This window comes from Schistocerca serialis, chromosome 2, assembly GCF_023864345.2.
Source record: "Schistocerca serialis cubense isolate TAMUIC-IGC-003099 chromosome 2, iqSchSeri2.2, whole genome shotgun sequence".
In the NCBI taxonomy this organism is placed as follows: domain Eukaryota; kingdom Metazoa; phylum Arthropoda; class Insecta; order Orthoptera; family Acrididae; genus Schistocerca; species Schistocerca serialis.
The window spans coordinates 243,029,383-243,047,590 of NC_064639.1; the positions used below are offsets into that span (position 1 = coordinate 243,029,383).

At 44.6% G+C, this 18,208-nt stretch overlaps 1 protein-coding gene across 1 annotated transcript in view; it reads left to right on the forward strand.

Annotated features, from left to right (window-relative positions):
- LOC126456987 (protein Wnt-6-like) overlaps positions 1-18,208 on the forward strand; it is a 622,242-nt gene that overhangs the window by 432,837 nt on the left and 171,197 nt on the right. The window contains exon 2 of the mRNA XM_050092950.1: positions 17,564-17,784. Within this exon, the coding sequence (XP_049948907.1) occupies positions 17,564-17,784 (221 nt within the window). The remainder of the gene's footprint in view (positions 1-17,563; positions 17,785-18,208) is intronic.

Here is an 18,208-nt window from a genome sequence, read left to right on the forward strand (position 1 = left end):
ATACCTTCTGCAGTGAGACGAGACAAATAGCTGTCAGAGGACAGAATGCCTCATATCTCAATAAATATTGTTTCCATACATGTGAGTAAACGACTTGTTTTTCAGTTCTGACCATTCCTGCCTCCTGCAAGAATATGGGATACATAATAAGAATGATCTGTTTTCCTGACAATGTCTGTTGGCGGCACAACTCTTGGCTGCGACTATCCGCACATGCCGTCACACAGTGCCGGAACGGCCAGCAGAGACTGTTGCGGCGCGGGCTGGTGCAAACCGGCAGTTTTATGATGGCCGTGAATCACGGGTCGGAGCCAGATGACGCCGTGGAAGTGACGGCGAGGGGCCGCCAAATCACGCCGCCGTATTTACCGCACTATAAAACACTTGCAGCAGCTGTACCAGCTACCAGATCGTACTGCACACTGCAATGAGAAACCTACGACTTTCACCCCATGTATCCTGCTTATTGGATGAAAATACCAAATGTAACTGCGGAAAAGTATTAAACTGTAAACGTAAGACTTTCCCTCGATGCATTGCACACCTGGAAAGGCCTTAGTGGCCGTTTCGTCCAGCCTTTACAAAGAAATGGTACCGAATTAGTCTATTAATACAAAATAAAATCACAGATTCATGCAGGAGGGGAAATTAAAATATTTGGGTGCATTTTAATAAGTCAAGAAACCCAGTCTGCCAAATCCCATGACGCGCGGGATTAGCCGAGCGGTCTTGGGCGCTGCAGTCACGGACCGTGCGGCTGATCCCGGCGGAGGTTCGAGTCCTCCCTCGGGCATGGGTGTGTGTGTTTGTCCTTAGGATAATTTAGGTTAAGTAGTGTGTAAGCTTAGGGACTGATGACCTTAGCAGTTAAGTCCCATAAGATTTCACACACATTTGAACATTTCTCTCCATCGTGGTCCTACCGGTGTGTTGCTGAAGTATGTGGTTATCGGATGGTGAAGTCAAAATAGTTTTGATCACTGACAAGCATCCTGTTTAAGGAAGTCCTGAAACCGCGCGAATCATTGAAGATGGGAGTAGTTTAGTTGAAAAATGGCTTCATCGCCACGCTAGCGCAGAGAAAAACCTTGTTTTTGTGGGAGTGTCAGACTGGCACTACTTTAGAATGGCCAACCTAAAGGTCCCCATACATATCTATACTTACCGAGCGGGTCAGCCCCAACCCACTCGCCTGTCTGTGGGTGATGTCCACATGGTCGGGTCCATGGTCCAGGCCCGGCGGTTCCACCAGTAGATGTAAATGTCTTGTGACTAGGGCCTCCCGTCGGGTAGACCGTTTGCCAGGTGCAGGTCTTTCGATTTGACGCCACTTCGGCGACTTGCGCGTCGATAGGGATGAAATGATGATGATTAGGACAACACAACACCCAGTCCCTGAGCGGAGAAAATCTCCGACCCAGCCGGGAATCGAACCTGGGCCCTTAGGATCGACATTTTTTCGTTTTGACCACTCACTTACCGGGGGCGGACACCGGTTAACCTCTATCTGCTTAGTGTGATAGTTACCTGTCAGCCCATACTCCACTGGTACAGCCAGGTAGGAACTGCCAAGAGGTTGCCTGTGCCCACATACAGTTGGGTTGGTCAGCGGGTCACTGGTGTGGGTGGCGACTGGGTTGATGGACCATTCAGGGCGTGAAAAGGCACCTTAAAAGCCCCTATACATATGCAGACTGGTCCAACAACACACCAAGTGGGTCAGCCCTGACGCACTAGCCTGTGTGTGGATGATGGGCTTGCAGTCAAGTATGTGGACCAAATCAGTTGATTCCACTGTCCAGCCTCCACCTGCTTAGTGCAACTGCTACCTCCCAGCCCATAATACATTAGTATAACGAGGTATGGTCTGCCAAGCAGTCTCAGGTGTCACGACTTTTTTTTGTTTTGGTTGGATGACCAGCCAGGTTGTGAATGGGCACCTTAATGGCCCACATACACAGGCAAACTGGTCCACTAACACACTTGTCATGTGGGACAGCCTCGACCCACACGCCTATGTGTGGGTAATGGGCTCACAGTCGGGTCTATGGTCTGGATCTATCGACTCCTCTGTTGAGCCTGCACCTGCTTAACCTGACCACTACCTACCAGCTCATACTCCATCGGTAAAGCCAGTTAGGATCTGACAAGTGGTCACTGGTGTCCACACACAGTCAGAGGGTCATGGCTGTCGTTGGCAAGTGGGTCGGCAGACCAATCGGGCTGTCAATGAGCGCCTAAAAGCTAGGGATTGCACCCACTCCTCCACCGATAAAGTGACAGAAAGGAGCACCACCATAGCCTCCCCAGTGCTATAAAAACACATAAATGAAAGGAGGCAAATTAGCTGCAACGAGAATATGTCTATGACGCATAACTGCTAGTGACAATAGTTTTCAGAGATAAGAATACATCGCTTAAATCATACGATGGAAACTACCCTGTATTATAATGCAAACCATTATTCCTTGTCTTCTGCTTTCGTGAAGAAACTATTCTGCTAGCAAATACGAATAATGCTCTTCGTTCCTCACAGGCAGTATTAATTATCCCCATACAATTAACTAAAGTGACAATGGATTGTGTAGCAGACACTACAAACAAGAAAATGATAACGGCCCTAGCTAAACTCAATTAATTCCCGTATATTATTGGCCACACAGTGTGCGGTTACAGGCGGTGTGCAAAAATACATAAACACCAAAAACACAACATATTACTACGCCTAATACGGTGTGGGAAAACTGTTGGCAGTTGTATCGGACCCTATTAATACGAGGGAGTGTACGGTTTTCAAGGGAATCTTAGACCATTATTTTTGCATAGTAGTAGAAAATTCAGATAATCATGATGGAGATAGAGAGCGATTGCGCACCCTTCTCTCCAAACTAGACCACAAAGTCTCAATAATATTGAGATCTTGTGACGTGGTGGCCCAGGGAGATGCGTCAACTCATCTTCGTGCTCGCAGAATCAGTCCTTGGCGATTCGACTTACGTGAACAGGGGCTCTGTCTTATTGGAACACAGTATCGCTATTGGGGAGGAAACATTGTAGAGTGGGATGGGCCTGATCAGCCTAAGTGGTAACATAATCCTTGGAAGGATTGCTGAATAAACATAGGGTCCATTGAGTACCACGATGTGGCTGTCCAAATGCTCACCGAACCCCAGTCATGTTTCACTCATTGGATGTAAACTCGGCCAGAAGTTGGAGAGAGTGGGAAGCAAGACTAAGCCGCCCAAATGACATTCTTCCATTGCAATGTAAGTAGGCTCTTTAGGTTTTTATACTGGTAACGCCACGTAGCCCCCTGTATGAAAATCACTGGCTGTGCTGTGTGCAGTATGTGGCTGGTTGGCATTGCTGTAATATTCGCTATTGTAGTGTTGAGCAGTTGGATGTGAACAGTGCGCAGCGTTCGCAGTTGGAGGTGAGCCGCCAGCAGTGGTGGATGTGGGGAGAGAGATGGCGGAGTTTTGAGAGCGGATGATCTGGACGTGTTTCTGCCAGAAAAAGGAAATTTGTGAGACTGGATGTCATGAAGTGATATATATATATATATATGACTTTTGAACACTATGAAGGTAAATACATTGTTTGTTCTCTATCAACTGCGCAACGCTACGCACTGTTCACATCCAACTGCCCAACACTACAATAGCGAATATTACTACAATGCCACCCAGCCACAGACTGCACACAGCACAGCCAGTGATTTTCATACAGAGCTCTACGTGGCGTTACCAATATAAAAACCTAAACAGCCTACTTACAGCAATACTGTCCAGATTTTATGCCTTCGGTACAACGGTGTCCCGTTACGAGCATTTGCATCTCTGATGAGTGATTCTGGAATTCCAGTTCGCCCTGCAGTTCCCGGCTTACGGAGCTCCCTTCGTGTTGTGTTGGTGCTGACAGAGTTTGTGAATTCGCCATTCAGTTCGGCGCTGACTTTTGCAGATGTTGTCCTCTTATTTTTCGTCTCAATCCCTTTCAATGACCGTTCGTCACAGAAAATTAACATATAATTTCGTCCGAGTGGTGGCTTAGATGATGCTGTTCCTCCGCTTATGCCGTATGCGGTAAAAATCTTCGGTACCGTGTCTCTAGAAACACCAACCACTCCGGCTCATTTGGTTATGGAAGGAAGCCAAGGTTTGAATACACTTAGCTCCGACATAATGCACTAACAACTACGCAAAACGTGGTTCTGACCACGACTGACACTTTCAAACTATTCAGCACATTGAGCAGATGTCGTTCGTGGTCACGCACAACAGCATAATCTGCAGTCTTGACTAGCATCTGTATTTATGAATTATGAGCAAGCATTTCTCACTGTGTTTCCATATTTTTGTCCATCCCCTGTGTATAGCAACTGCTCAAACGTAATTGTCACAAAAAGCGGTAAAATGATCAAACAGTAATAAAGAACAAAGTAAAACGCTAATCTACTGAAGTCTGATCGTTATTGTTGTGGTCGTCAGTCCAAAAGCGGTTTGCTGCAGCTCTGCACGCTAGTCTATCCTGTGCAGACCCCTGCGTCTCTAAATAACTACTGCAACCTACATCCATGTGAAACGGCTTACTGTAGTCAAGGCTTGGCCTTCCTCTGAAGTTTTCTTCCACCAGCCAACCATTCAATATTAACCATCCCTTGATGACTTAGATTTTTTTCTATCAACCGATCTCTTTCTTTTAGTCATGTTGTGTAACAAATTTCATTTCTCCCCGAATTGATTCAGTACTCCTCCTTTACTTAACCGATCTACTCATCTAATCTTCACCATTCCCTCGGACATGCGTGCATGCATCCGTGCATATTCAGTACCTGTATTATTCCGAATTACGATGTAAAATTCCTACAGAGATGCATGCGTGCGTTGTATTTATCCGCCGACGCCGGGTAAGCGACTTTCAAATAAAATGTCTCGCCTCTGCGGGAATATGCATGATGGACGTACCAGTACAGGTTGTAGACACGTGATTGACGACATATGGGAGATTTAGTCTGGCCGTGAGTCGTGCTCGGACAGCCAAATGCCGGCATGGTAGCTCACTGTGTTCGGTCAGAGGGTTAGCTGCCCGCTCTAATAAAAAACTGAGTGAATGGATCAACGATGAGCCAGCCAGTGTGACCGAGCGGTTCTAGGCGCTTCAGTCTGGAGCCGCGCTACCGCTACGGTCGCCGGTTCGAATCCTGCCTTGGGCATGGATGTGTGTGATGTCCTTAGATTAGTTAGGTTTAAGTAGTTCTAAGTTCTAGGGGACTGATGACCTCAGATGTAAAGTCTCATAGTGCTCAGAGCCATTTGAACCATTTTTGATCAACGATGAACTTGGACAGGTGTAATGGGTCGTCCGCCCCGAGCAAATGCAACGAACAAAATGAGATCAGCAAAATAAAAAGAAATAAAATGGTAAGACAACCGCTCGAGATAAGCGGTTCGAGTCCCGGCCCGGCAAAAATTTTCGTTGTCCTCATTCCATCATACAGCAGGTGGTAGTCCATACTCGTAACTGCTGCGAATACATTTCATGTACTATTCACTCTGTTCAATTTATCTTCTAAGTCCTTTGCTGTTTCTGACAAGAGAGATACAGAACATGAAACAAATTAAGTAATTATTTTCTCAGTACTAAGGCATGAGGATATTTTTGATTGCTTTTTGATAAGCCATAGCGTATTGATGTAGTTTGGTCGCTGAATCCATAATTTGATCCCATATTTTTCCTACCACTAGAAGTTATCACAAATCGACTTCGTTATGAACTAGAAAATTAGCTACACATGTGTAATTGGAACGAAAAGTATTGCAATTTGTCGTCACCATCAAAGGTTTTATTAAATTTCTCTTCTTCTTTAAGGAAATAATTTAGCTTTACCTCCGATGCTGTACGTCCCGCTAAAGTGGTACCGCCTTTCCATCAATTTAACGGCTTGTAAGCACTCACTCTTGTTCCTTACTCAAATTTTCAATGAAACAATCAAGGTGACTGTTCAAAAAGTGGATCTTCGAATGATATATTAATCGGTGATAATATTATCGAATGTTATGGCACATGACCTTTAAAATCAGTAGAATGAATTTTTAAATATTAAGGATTCGTTGCAAATAAATAAATAAATAAATAAATGACAGGTGACATGTTTCTTTTTGTTATCACTCTAGCTTCCAGGATACTAAAAACCACAAGAAGAAGCCACTTTCATTAAACATATTTTCATCGTAGAGCTGTCTAATTACTACATTTACCTGTTTTTGAACTTGTTAGTAATCTGCACTACCTCCGTAGTCCAACCCACACAGCAGCGCATGCCCCTCTGGGACTAGCGGCACTCCCTCAGGCGACAGGTGTTGTCCGTCATTCATCATCTCCGTAATATTCAAGTAGGGATTCTTCGAACGAGGTAGTCGGACTCAATCTGTACTTTCTAAAAGTAGAAGTGGATCATTAGACAGTGTCATATTTTCAACGAAGTTATTTTCATAGCTGGTTATCTGTAGAAACAACGATCTTTGGCAGACTACTTCAAACACATACCGTCAACTTCGTTTTACGAAATCAGGCGCCCAGTGATGTACGATATGACACCGTGGAATGTTAATGCAGTGGCACTGCCGGCTTCGTGTCGCCGTATCCCAAGACTTGTTTTCGCCTCTTCTCGACCCTAGTGACTCTCGTCTAGGGCCTGTCAACCTGCCAGGGAACAGGGACATACTCCTGAATACTTACGTATCAGTACTTATTCCCCGTTCCACATTCATGCATGTTTCGCGATTGAGAACCGTGTCACAAGTTAGGAATCTGCAAGATAGTTGATGTCTTGCCAAAGATGGTCTCGCCATAGTAGTGGACACGTTTTTGATACGCCTAACACTGTTTAGTCATCTTAGTCGGACAAAACCTGCACTTCATTGTTATGAAAGAGATCTGCCTGTCTGCCTCACCAATATCCAGATTCCAGGCAGAAAAGATTAACACTCCACTTGGGATACACCGTAGCTGGGATAGAGTGATCCTTCCACACAAATAATTCAACCGTAATTCTGTACATCCCTGAGCACTTAAACTAAAGACAGTAGCCGTGAACTGGACTTGAGTTTTCTATGTTTATTGGCGTTAGCAATATGCATTATTACTTAAAAAGTTGGCAATAAAGATGCACAAGGATCTACTATTTGATGATTCAGAACATCTGGCTTTACATCAAATCAGTGCTTACATCTACACCCCGCAATTCACCTTAAAAGCCGACCAGGGTGGCCGAGCGGTTCTGTGCGCTACAGTCTGGAGCCGTGCGACCGCTACGGTCGCAGGTTCGAATCCTGCCTCGTGCATGGATGTGTGTGATGTCCTTTGGTTAGTTAGGTTTAAGTAGTTCTAAGTTCTAGGGGACTGATGACCTCAGAAGTTAAGTCCTATAGTGCTCAGGGTCATTTGACCCATTTCACCTTAAAATATACGGTTCTCCCCAATTCTGCTCTGTTCGCAAATGGTACGTGGCACAAACGAATGTCGGTTCAGCCTCCGTGTTAGTTCGAGATTCATTAATTTAATGTCATAGTAATTTCGTGATGTTTCTCAAGAGCAAATGATACACTATCTGACAAAAAAAAAGGAAAAAAAAGTAAAGCACCCTGAAGGTGAGGAGGAGACGAAGTGAAACTTCGCGAATTGAGAGTCTGTGGAATGTTATTTCAATGATAACAAAATCGAGTCAAATTCACAAAGAGGTAGGCAGTATGAGTACACTTGTCCCTAAGACGAAGCATCCCCCTGGCGTCTACGCATGCACTGAATCGTTTGGGAAGGGTGTCATAAACCAGTTGTATCCTCTCCTAAGGTAAGCTGTCCCACCACTGTTGTAACTGGTCACTGATATTCTGGATACTGGCACAGGGATGGGGTAGCCCCGGTACTGGTCCCACACTTTTTCTGTCGCGGCCACACCTGAGGACCTTGGTGACCACGGGATTACCCGAAATTCGCGCAGATAGTTCATAGAGACACTTGTCATTTCTGGACGAGGGTTCTCCCATAGAAGAATGGCACTAAGCTACTGGTCGCGTGAGAGTAAACATATGGCCATGATGTATCGTTGTGCCGACGGAGTTCCCTTAATCAGGAGACCTACCAGCCGTGACCTCAAGTCATATCCGCCGACTCTTTATACCACTACGCCAGGAGTATCACCGCTGTGACTCCCCACAACAATGGAATAATGGGGTCTCTCCCCAGGACGCCGCTTTAACCGCCGACGATGGCCATCCGAGATAGTGCAGATCCACGATTCATCGCTGAACACAGTAAGACGCCGTTCATCAGCAGTCCATACTTCCTGGTCATGGCACTACTCCAGACACCGCCGTTTGTGTTGTGTTGTTACCGTCAGGGCCAGTATTTGCCTACTTACGTTAGTCTCCGACCAATGGTGCGAAATGACACAGAATGTTGCATGGACTCTCGGATTAGATTAGATTAGATTCGTACTTGTTCCATAGATCATGAATACGACACTTCGTATTAATGTGGAACGTGTCAGGTTAATAAAAGGTGCCTATACAAGATATTACATTACACAAAATATGACTTGACACTCAATATTTTTAATTTTTTTTGTGGGGGTTTGGAAATTACCCACTTACTATATCCATAAATTCATCTAATGAGTAGAAGGAGTTGGCTTTAAGAAATTCTTTCAATTTCCTTTTAAATGCTATATGGCTATCTGTCAGACTTTTGATGCTATTAGGTAAGTGACCAAAGACTTTTGTGGCAGCATAATTTACCCCTTCTGAGCCAAAGTTAGATGTAACCTTGAGTAGTGAAGATCGTCCTTTCTCCTAGTGTTGTAGCCATGTACACCGCTATAATTTTTGAATTCGTTCGGGTTGTTAATAACAAATTTCATAAGTGAATATATATATTGTGAGGCTACAGTGAAGACCTCTAGCTCTTTAAATAAGTGTCTGCAGGATGATCTTGGATGAGCTCCAGCAGTTATTCTGATTACACGCTTTTGTTCAATGAATACTCTTTTACTCAATGATGAGTTACCCCAGAATACGATGGCATGCGAAAGCAGAGAATGAAAATTGGCGTGGTAAGCTAATTTACTCAGATGTATATCGCCAAAATTTGCAATGACCCTAATAGCATAAGTAGCTGAACTCAAACGTTTCAGCACATCCTCAGTATGTTTTTTTCCAGTTCAACCCCTCATCAATGCATACACCTAGAAATTTTGAATATTCTACCTTAGCTACCGATTTCTGATCGAAGTCTATATTTATTAATGGTGTCATTCCATTTACTGTGTGGAACTGTATATAGTGTGTTTTGTCAAAGTTTAATGAGAGCCCATTTGCTGAGAACCACTTAAAGATTCCCCGAAAAACATCGTTTACAATTTCACCAGTTAATTCTTTTCTGTTGGGTGTGGTAGCTATACTTGTACCATCGGCAAAAAGTACCAGTTTTGCATCTTCGTGAATAAAGAATGGCAAGTCATTAATATATATTAAGAGCAACAGAGGACCCAAGACCGAACCTTGTGGCACCCCATTCTTGATTGTTCCCCAGTTTGAGAAATCACCAGTTTTTTGCATATTATGTGAACTGTTAATTTCAACTTTCTGCACTCTTCCAGTTAGGTATGATTTAAACCATTTGAGCGCTGTCCGATTCATACCACAGTACGTGAGCTTATCTAGAAGCATTCCATGATTTACACAATCAAAAGCCTTCGATAGATCACAAAAAATCCCAACTGGTGACTTCCGGTTACTCAGAGCATTTAATATTTCGTTAGTGAAAGTATATATAGCATTTTCCGTTGAAAAACCCTTCTGGAAACCAAACTGACATTTTGTTGAAACTTTATTTTTACAAAGGTGTGAAGCTACTCTGCAATACATTACTTTTTCAAGAATTTAGGACAAGGCAGTCAGAAGAGAGATTGGGCGGTAGTTGTTGACATCAGACGTATCTCCTTTTTTACGTAGTGTTTTAACAATGACATACTTCAGTCTATGGTAGGCGCAGATGTGATGGAGCTATGATGTGCTTAATGCACAATACGGCGATCCTCCCTTGTGGTGGTCACATCTGTCAGAACCTTGAGGACGTAGTCGAACATTGGGCGACTTGTAGATCTGAATGCACAGTGTTGCACAATACTACGAGCTGACCAAATTGAGACCCACAATGAGGCCCATTTCAAACTCTGTGAGATGCTCATAACGCTGTCTCATACGAGTACGGCGCATCTCCGTTTCCTTCAAAGTGATCACTCAGCATCTGATGCTGTTCATGGTCCTTATACAGGGTGGTTCAGGAGGAACGTCACATAATTTGTGAGATGATTCTACATGTCGACATAAATCGAAAAAATGCTATGAACGTGTGTCTGACTTTCTGTCGTTATGCAACTGGGGCGAGTTGAGGGCTACACACATCCAAGGCAAGTACGGACATTACTTACCGAAATGCTGGGTTGGACAGAATAATGGTGGTGCAGATGGCTGATCCATCCTACAAGAGTTGTTCAAAACGTCCCCAATCAATCTCAATGAGTCGAACATCACCTCAACAGGCTCTGATGCGGGCAAGAGCGTCGCTAATCTGAGCGACAAGTCCTTCAAGTGTATCCACCTTCGTAGTGTATGCATCCCCCTTTAACCAATCCAATAAGCAGAATTATAATGGGGTTAGGTCGGGTGATCTGACGGGCCAGTTAGTGGATCTGGCACGGCCAATCCACCGTCGAGGAAGCTTATCTGGTACAACGAATCGGTGATCCATCATGTTGCAAGTACATTTGTCATCGTTGGTCTAGTGCCACGTCTTAAGAAACTGCAGGCAGGTTTTCTATCAAAAAATGTGAGTATGGTGCGGCTGTTATGCAATCTGGCAGGAACACGGGCCCTATCACCAGGCCATCAGTCATACCTCACCAGACGTTCATTGAGAACCTAACTTGGAATATTGTTTCCCTAGTGTACTGCCAACCATTCACAAAATTGTTGTCTACTAACTAAGTCACCTGGATGCAGATGTTGCACAGGCTGCACATGGAATATGTAGAAGACCTCAGAATATAACTTACGCCACACTCGCATTTGTAGAATATCGAGCTGACGGCCAATCCAGTGTGTACTGGTGATGGGACTCCGTTTTACCATTGCAATGTCTTATTCCCTCAACAGACTGGATGACCTCACATTCTGATGTTACATGTATACTGGGTATTGTTCTGGATTCAGGTATCGTTTGAAAACCTCCGTGAAATACCCTAGCACAGGGTGTTCGTCGATCAGGCAATCTGGTTTTTCTGTCACAGTTGCAAGGACATTGCCATTGAAGGACCCGTACACAAACAGCATGTCTGTGTATTCTGCAACAGTGAACATATGCAGCATGTTTCTATTCACGGACACAGTGGTCTTGCTAAATTAAACAGTCAAGCACGACACGCATACGGCCTCACGACTGCTAACTGATCCAATCCAGGATTGCACAGGGGGTCCACTTGCAGCTGTTGCCTCAGGGCGACATCACAGTGTGCCGTTTGATGGAGAACCCCCACACCTCCTGCAGGATGGTTTAGTCATCTGTTCCACCAATACTTTGTCTACCACAGCGCCTACACGGCATTACGGTAAAAATATTCACACTTACCATCATATTCATTCATGGATGTATGTTGCCTTCCACCCACGCCAGTTCTGTCGAAAATCAGACACTTGTTCACAAGACTTTTTCGCTTTATTTTCACATGTAGAATGACCCCACAAATTATGTGACATTCCTCCTGAATCATTTTGTATACCCTACCTGTCCTGGCTCCAATACTAAACACAAACAACAGAATTGAATTGTGGCAGCCGTTACTACTGGCACAGAGAATTACAACTCTCATCATTTAAATACCAGCCGATAGTGTGTACGTGTACGAGATTACGTTGACATCCGACCATATCTTGTTTTGTCAGGAAGGTTATGTTACTCGGATTTCCTTGGAAATAACATCCTCAAAATTTTAATAGCAAACCTTCCCTTTATTCACCACGCTATTCTTCTGCTTAATGGGATGAGCTTGACGATGACACTCTCGCTCTTACTAAACGAACCTGTGATAAAATTTGTCACGCATCTCTGTTAAGGAATTAATTAGTTTTACACTTTCACTGCATTTTCTCATCCATAAATGTGGTAAATAACAGGCGCGGCAGTGAAACGGGCGATTTTGAAACCTCCACCAGCGCTACAGATTTATTCACAGCAATATACAACAAATACAACAAGAATTTACATCTCTTGCAATTTAAAATGCACGTCACTTGAAAATGACGTCACGTGGGTGGAAATTATTTCCTTCACATACATTTCAAGTCTTTTACGGAACTCAGACATCATATCTTGCAAGACTGGTACTGGAGTTATTCCTTCCGAATTTGATCCTCCATTTCCTGGATGGTGTGTGGTAGATTACACCGGAAGATTTGAGCTTTCAAATGACCCCAAAGGAAGAACTCACACGCTGAAAGGTCAGGGGATCTTGGAGGCCAGGAAATGTCCCAGTTTTGGAGATCAGATGACCGGGAAATATTTTCTCCAGCGCGTTAATGGACTGCAGCGAGGTATGCATGTGGCCCCGCCTTGTTGAAAGACTGTATTTACATTCACAGGGAGGTAAGCAAGCTGTCGCACTAGGAAATCGTCCAACATGTGAACGCAACGTTCTGTATTCACAGTAAGAGCATTGTCGCGATCGTCTAAAAAAATTAATGCTCTTCATTCTAAAACATATACGCCGCACCATACTAGTGCTTTCTGACTGTGTAGTGGCGTTTCATGAAGCATTTCAGGAGTCTCACCTGACCAGTGTCTGAACCTTGTTTGTTAACAAAACTTGACACACAGAAATTAGTCTCATCGCTCATGATCAGATTGTCGCACAGGCCTGGATTGTCGTTGATGAGTTCCATAACTCTCGGCAAAAGTTCAGTTTCTTTGGTAACTTGTCCGCCTTCAGTTTTTACACTGTCTGTTCTTCGTAAGTGTCGTACTGCAGTATCTTGTGCAATATTCGCCATTCACTGCGATCCACTATGTCAAGTTGCAGCCCATTCTTGTGTGCAGAACGCCTGAGACTTCGGCTGAAGGCTTTTTCCACTCTTGCAACATTCTTTGGTGGTCACAGGAGTTTTGCACTTCCACCTACCTTTCGCATGATATCATACGTTTCCTCAACGTTATATACCCACACTTTGATAGCATGTGCCGACGGGACTGGGGGATGACGTGCGAGATTAAAATGTGTACGAAATACTCGTACACGTTGTGCGGCTACGTAGCTATCGTTGTTTTTGAAAAACGCCCTTACAGCAACAGCACGCTGTTCACCGATGCCATCTCGACGGAACGTCGATATCAGAGTCAATGGCATAGGTTTGTTGTCTAGATTGCGCACTCCCGCTTTTATGGTTCGTTACGTAACATGGTATTCCCAGGCTTCCCATGTTGCCCATTTGATTGCCGCACGTGTTACGTCTGAAGCACCAAGGACTGTTGCTAGCATGACGCGTCATCTGAGAGATGAGCAACTACAGTGTTGAATCCAACCACAATACTGGACACAGAGGTGGCACCACGTCGTCTTTCAGATGAGTTTCGGGTCGGCTCACACACCACGATGGACATGTGCGTGTGGAGGTTCCGAGGTGAAGAAATGTTGTCAGATTGCATTCGTTACCATCATAAGCACCCTGCACCTGACGTGCTGCTACGGGGTACCAGTGACTATGCCGGCTGGGGTGGCCGAGCGGTTCTAGGCGCTACAGTCTGGAACCGCGCGACCGCTACGGTCGCAGGTTCGAATCCTGCCTCGGGCATGGATGTGTATGATGTCCTTAGGTTAGTTACGTTTAAGTAATTCTAAGTTCTAGTGGACTGATGACCTCAGAAGTTAAGTCCCATAGTGCTCAGAGCCATTTGTACCATTTTTGAACCAGTGGCTATGCAACTCGGACACTTCTGACTGGCATAGCAGATAATCTGAATAGGCGTTACGTTTATGACGTGTTAAGTCCGATGTTAGTGCTCTGCCTTTCAGGTCTTCGTGCAATTATCTTTCAATAAGATAACGAAAGACCGCACGCTCCGTTTGACTGTTGTTCTGGCCAACATGGTCTGTAGATTTCTGAAAACATGAGCTGTGGCTTAACGTGAGACTGGCACGTCACCAGTTATCAGCCACTGCGCTGACGAACTCTAGCACAGAGTTCAAGCAGCACGGAATGAGGTACCCTTATCTGACATCTAGTCTTTATTCAATTCCACACCCAGTGGATTTACAGCCTTTGCTGTAACTAGAAGTAGCAGCTCTAGATTTTAAATTTCCCACCGTGTATACTCCCAAATCACCTACAAATTTAATTGTGAGGTGTGGCTGTAAAATAACGGGACTGATGCTACACACAGTGAGTATGCATGCACCAAAAATGAAACACCAGTAGTTTTGAAACGTGAAGCCTTCTCAGCGAATGTGTCATCTCTGGTGTCTGTAGACAAATCAGTGTAACCGCGGCTTTCTTTTGTGCAAGATCTGTTTATTTTGTTTTGCCGGAAAAATGGTAAGTGTAATAGCAGAGCTACGAACTGTCGTGATGTTTCACATTAAAATTGGAGAAATGCTGAAATCTATACTTTACTTTGTAAAGGAAGTGTATGGCGAACGCTATTTATCACATATGCGAGTTTTTGAGTGGCTTAAGCGTTTCCAAGACGGCGGAGAACATACTGAAGATGACACCGAGTGCGAAAAAAGCTCGAATGAGCACATCAAAATTCAAAGCGGTGATTATTCTTTTCGATATTAATGGCATTGCGCATCTTTACTATATTCCTGAAGACCAGACTGTTAATCAACGTTACTACCTTAAGGTTCATGCTCAAATAAGAAAAAAAAAAGATCCGTATCGTGGAAGAATAAGTTATGGATTCTAAATGAAGACAACGCACCGGCTCATGCCGCATTGTCTGTGGTGGTGGTGGTTTTTGGGGGAAGGAGACCAGACAGCGAGGTCATCGGTCCCATCGGATTAGGGGAGGAAGTCGGCCGTGCCCTTTGAAAGGAACCATCCCGGCATTTGCCTGGAGCGATTTAGGGAAATCACGGAAAACCTAAATCAGGATGGCCGGACGCGGGATTGAACCGTCGTCCTCCCGAATGCGAGTCCAGTGTCTAACCACTGCGCCACCTCGCTCGGTCATTGTCTGTTAAGACGTTTCTAGCCAAGCAGAGCATCCCAGTGTTAGAATACCCACCTTATTGGCCTGACCTGGCACCGTGTGACTTTTATCGATTCCCCAAGGTCAAACTGCAAGATTTGAGTCCTTTGAAGCAGTAAGGGAAAAAAGCGGCGCGTTTCATCAAGGAGCTCACTGAGGAAGGCTTCCAGCAGTGTTTCAATCAATGGAAAATTCACATGGTTTCGTTGTAGGAATAGAACAGGGGCATATATTGAGGGTGACAGTAACTAAATACGTATGTTTCCGAAACACAATGTTTCACAGCAATGTCTTGTTACTTTAAAGCCAGATGTCATTTTCTTACTGTTACACTGTCCACCCACAGGAAGCAAAATTTCTTGATTTTCTATCATTCCTGATGTTGCAGTTTTAATGACCGGCAGTGAATGTTAGCACATAGTTTTGTCCTTTTATCTATTGCGTAGAGGACTGAAAACGGCAAACGCTCGTTTAAGCCCGGTTCGCACCTGCGACTTTCTGGCCATAATCAACTTATCGTTGTGCGTCAATGACGTCAATAATCAACTGAGTGTATACCGAGTGTGGAGGTCTAAAACCTTGAATATGTTGCAGACTGCGCACACGCAGAAACAAGGGACTGTGACTTCGCCTATTAGCGTAGGAAGTTAACCTAATCTCATCGAACTCATTCCTGTCGTAATAATGGATTTTAAGTTTTCTTAATCTTTATTTTGTTGTTTGCTCTGTTTTCATGACATATTGTGTCCGCCCCTGGTAGCTGAGTGGTCAGCGCGACGGAATGTCGTACCGAACGGCCCGGGTTCGATTCCCGGATGGGTCGGAGACTTTCTGCGCTCAGGAACTGGGTGTTGTGTTGTCCTTATCGTCCTCATTTCATTCCCATCGACGCGCAAGTCGCCGAAGTAGCGACAACTCGAAAGTCTTGCACCAAACGAACGGTTTACCCGACGGGAGACCCTAGCCACAAGGCATTTCCATGACATATTGTGAAGGTTTGTCGATGGACCTGTATTTTTCCTGTTAATGTATTTCCACAAGAGAGATGAACTGTCTGAGAGCAATAAGGTATCTAAGTTTTACAATATTTGCGCGAAGGAAAAGCCTACGCTGTGCGTAAGCAAGAATGTCAGTGGATAAATGTAATACCGAAAATTGTTTGAACAGTGAAAGTCATATCCGTTTCACGAGGAAAATAGTAATGGTATTAGACACTTAGAAAGAAATCAAGACATAAAGGATAAAGCAAAAATGCGCTGTTTACTGCCTTATAAATCCATACATACTGTAAGAATGTATTTATTAATGTGTGTGTGTGTGTGTGTGTGTGTGTGTGTGTGTGTGTGCCAATTTTAAGCGAACTTGGAACACATGTCACTTACTGTCAGGTGACAATCGCTGTCTACGTAAGACCCACCTACCTATCAAAAGGGTAAGGGTGGGGGAGAAAAATCAGTGTAGGCCGCGACAAGTGAATTCCCAGCCTTTATTCATTGAGAATAAGATCACCTAGTGACTTGCAACAAACTTTGCGTATAATTTATAATCTTTAAGTAATTCTTTCTCGTTGACAATCCATAAAAAATGATAAAATGAAGAATCATTTACTACTTTTCCCTCGTTCACGCAGTAAGAGTACAACATGAAGCATGGCGTTATAATTTATTACTTCTTTACTACCACCTGTATTCGCGACATATATTACAGATAGTGTGTACATATACCACTGAATGTAAGTGCAAAATCGTATCATTGTACGACTCATAGTTCATGAGCTAAGACGTCATAAACATTCATCGCATGGCCAGATGCTGTGTATGCAGGCATGGACGCACAACTATAAATAAATACCTGGACAACGATGGGTTTCTTCTCTAGTATTACATAAAACTGAGGTGCTTTGAAATGTTTGGGTGACACTTTTCTTACTCTTTCAGCTCTCAGGAGCGTGGAAAATCAGCCATACAACCTTTTGTCAAAATCATCCACTATGATTTTTGTTTTGTCAATACTAAGTTATGTTGTCATTCTTGCTCTGACGACACACACTATTTTGGCGCTGTATTGTAAAAGAAAACGACTGTTCGTGACAGACGAGACTTAGTACAGGAATAACGCCAGAGGCAGAGTAGACTCACTTGCCGCGAATAGTCGATTGAGACAAGCAATTCGTTCGAGTAACAAGGGCTCTAAAACCGTGGCGGCGCCTTTCTCAGTTCGCCGAGGCAGCTGTGTGAGAGTGTGACGTTTCTGCCGGCAGGGCCGCGGGCAGTCACGTGGTGCTGGACCCGACCATGATCTGCAAGAAGACGCGGCGGCTGCGCGGCCGGCTGGCCGAGATCTGCCGCAAGGAGCCGGCGCTGCTCAAGGAGATCTCCAAGGGGGTGGCGCTGGGCACGCGCGAGTGCCAATTCCAGTTCCGCAACCGCCGCTGGAACTGCACCGCCGTGCGCCGCAGCCTGCGCAAGGTCCTCATGAGAGGTGCGTACACGCAGCGTGTCTGCACCTGGCGGAGTGCGTGCCGCATCGCGGGTATTTCATGCAGGGCTGTGTCAGCTTCTGTATCAGCACTAGTCACAAACAATAGGGAAGGTAGAGAAGGTTCCCCACTCCACATACAGCATGGAAGAAGATGGACTAGCACAGACAGTGGAGACTCTACATCTACATCTACGTATATACTCCGCTAGCCACCAAGCGGTGTGTGGCGGAGGGCACAATTCGCGCCAAAGTCATATTTCACCCCCCCCCCCTCCCCGCCCCACCTCTCCGCCCACCGGCAAACTCTGGGAGGTTGTAGGGGACATCAAAACAAATATTTTTCCCTAATGTCATTTTTTCCTATGAGGAGTATTTAAACCGGTAGAGGAAGATTTCTCTGGCGGCAAATTAATTAAACCATCAA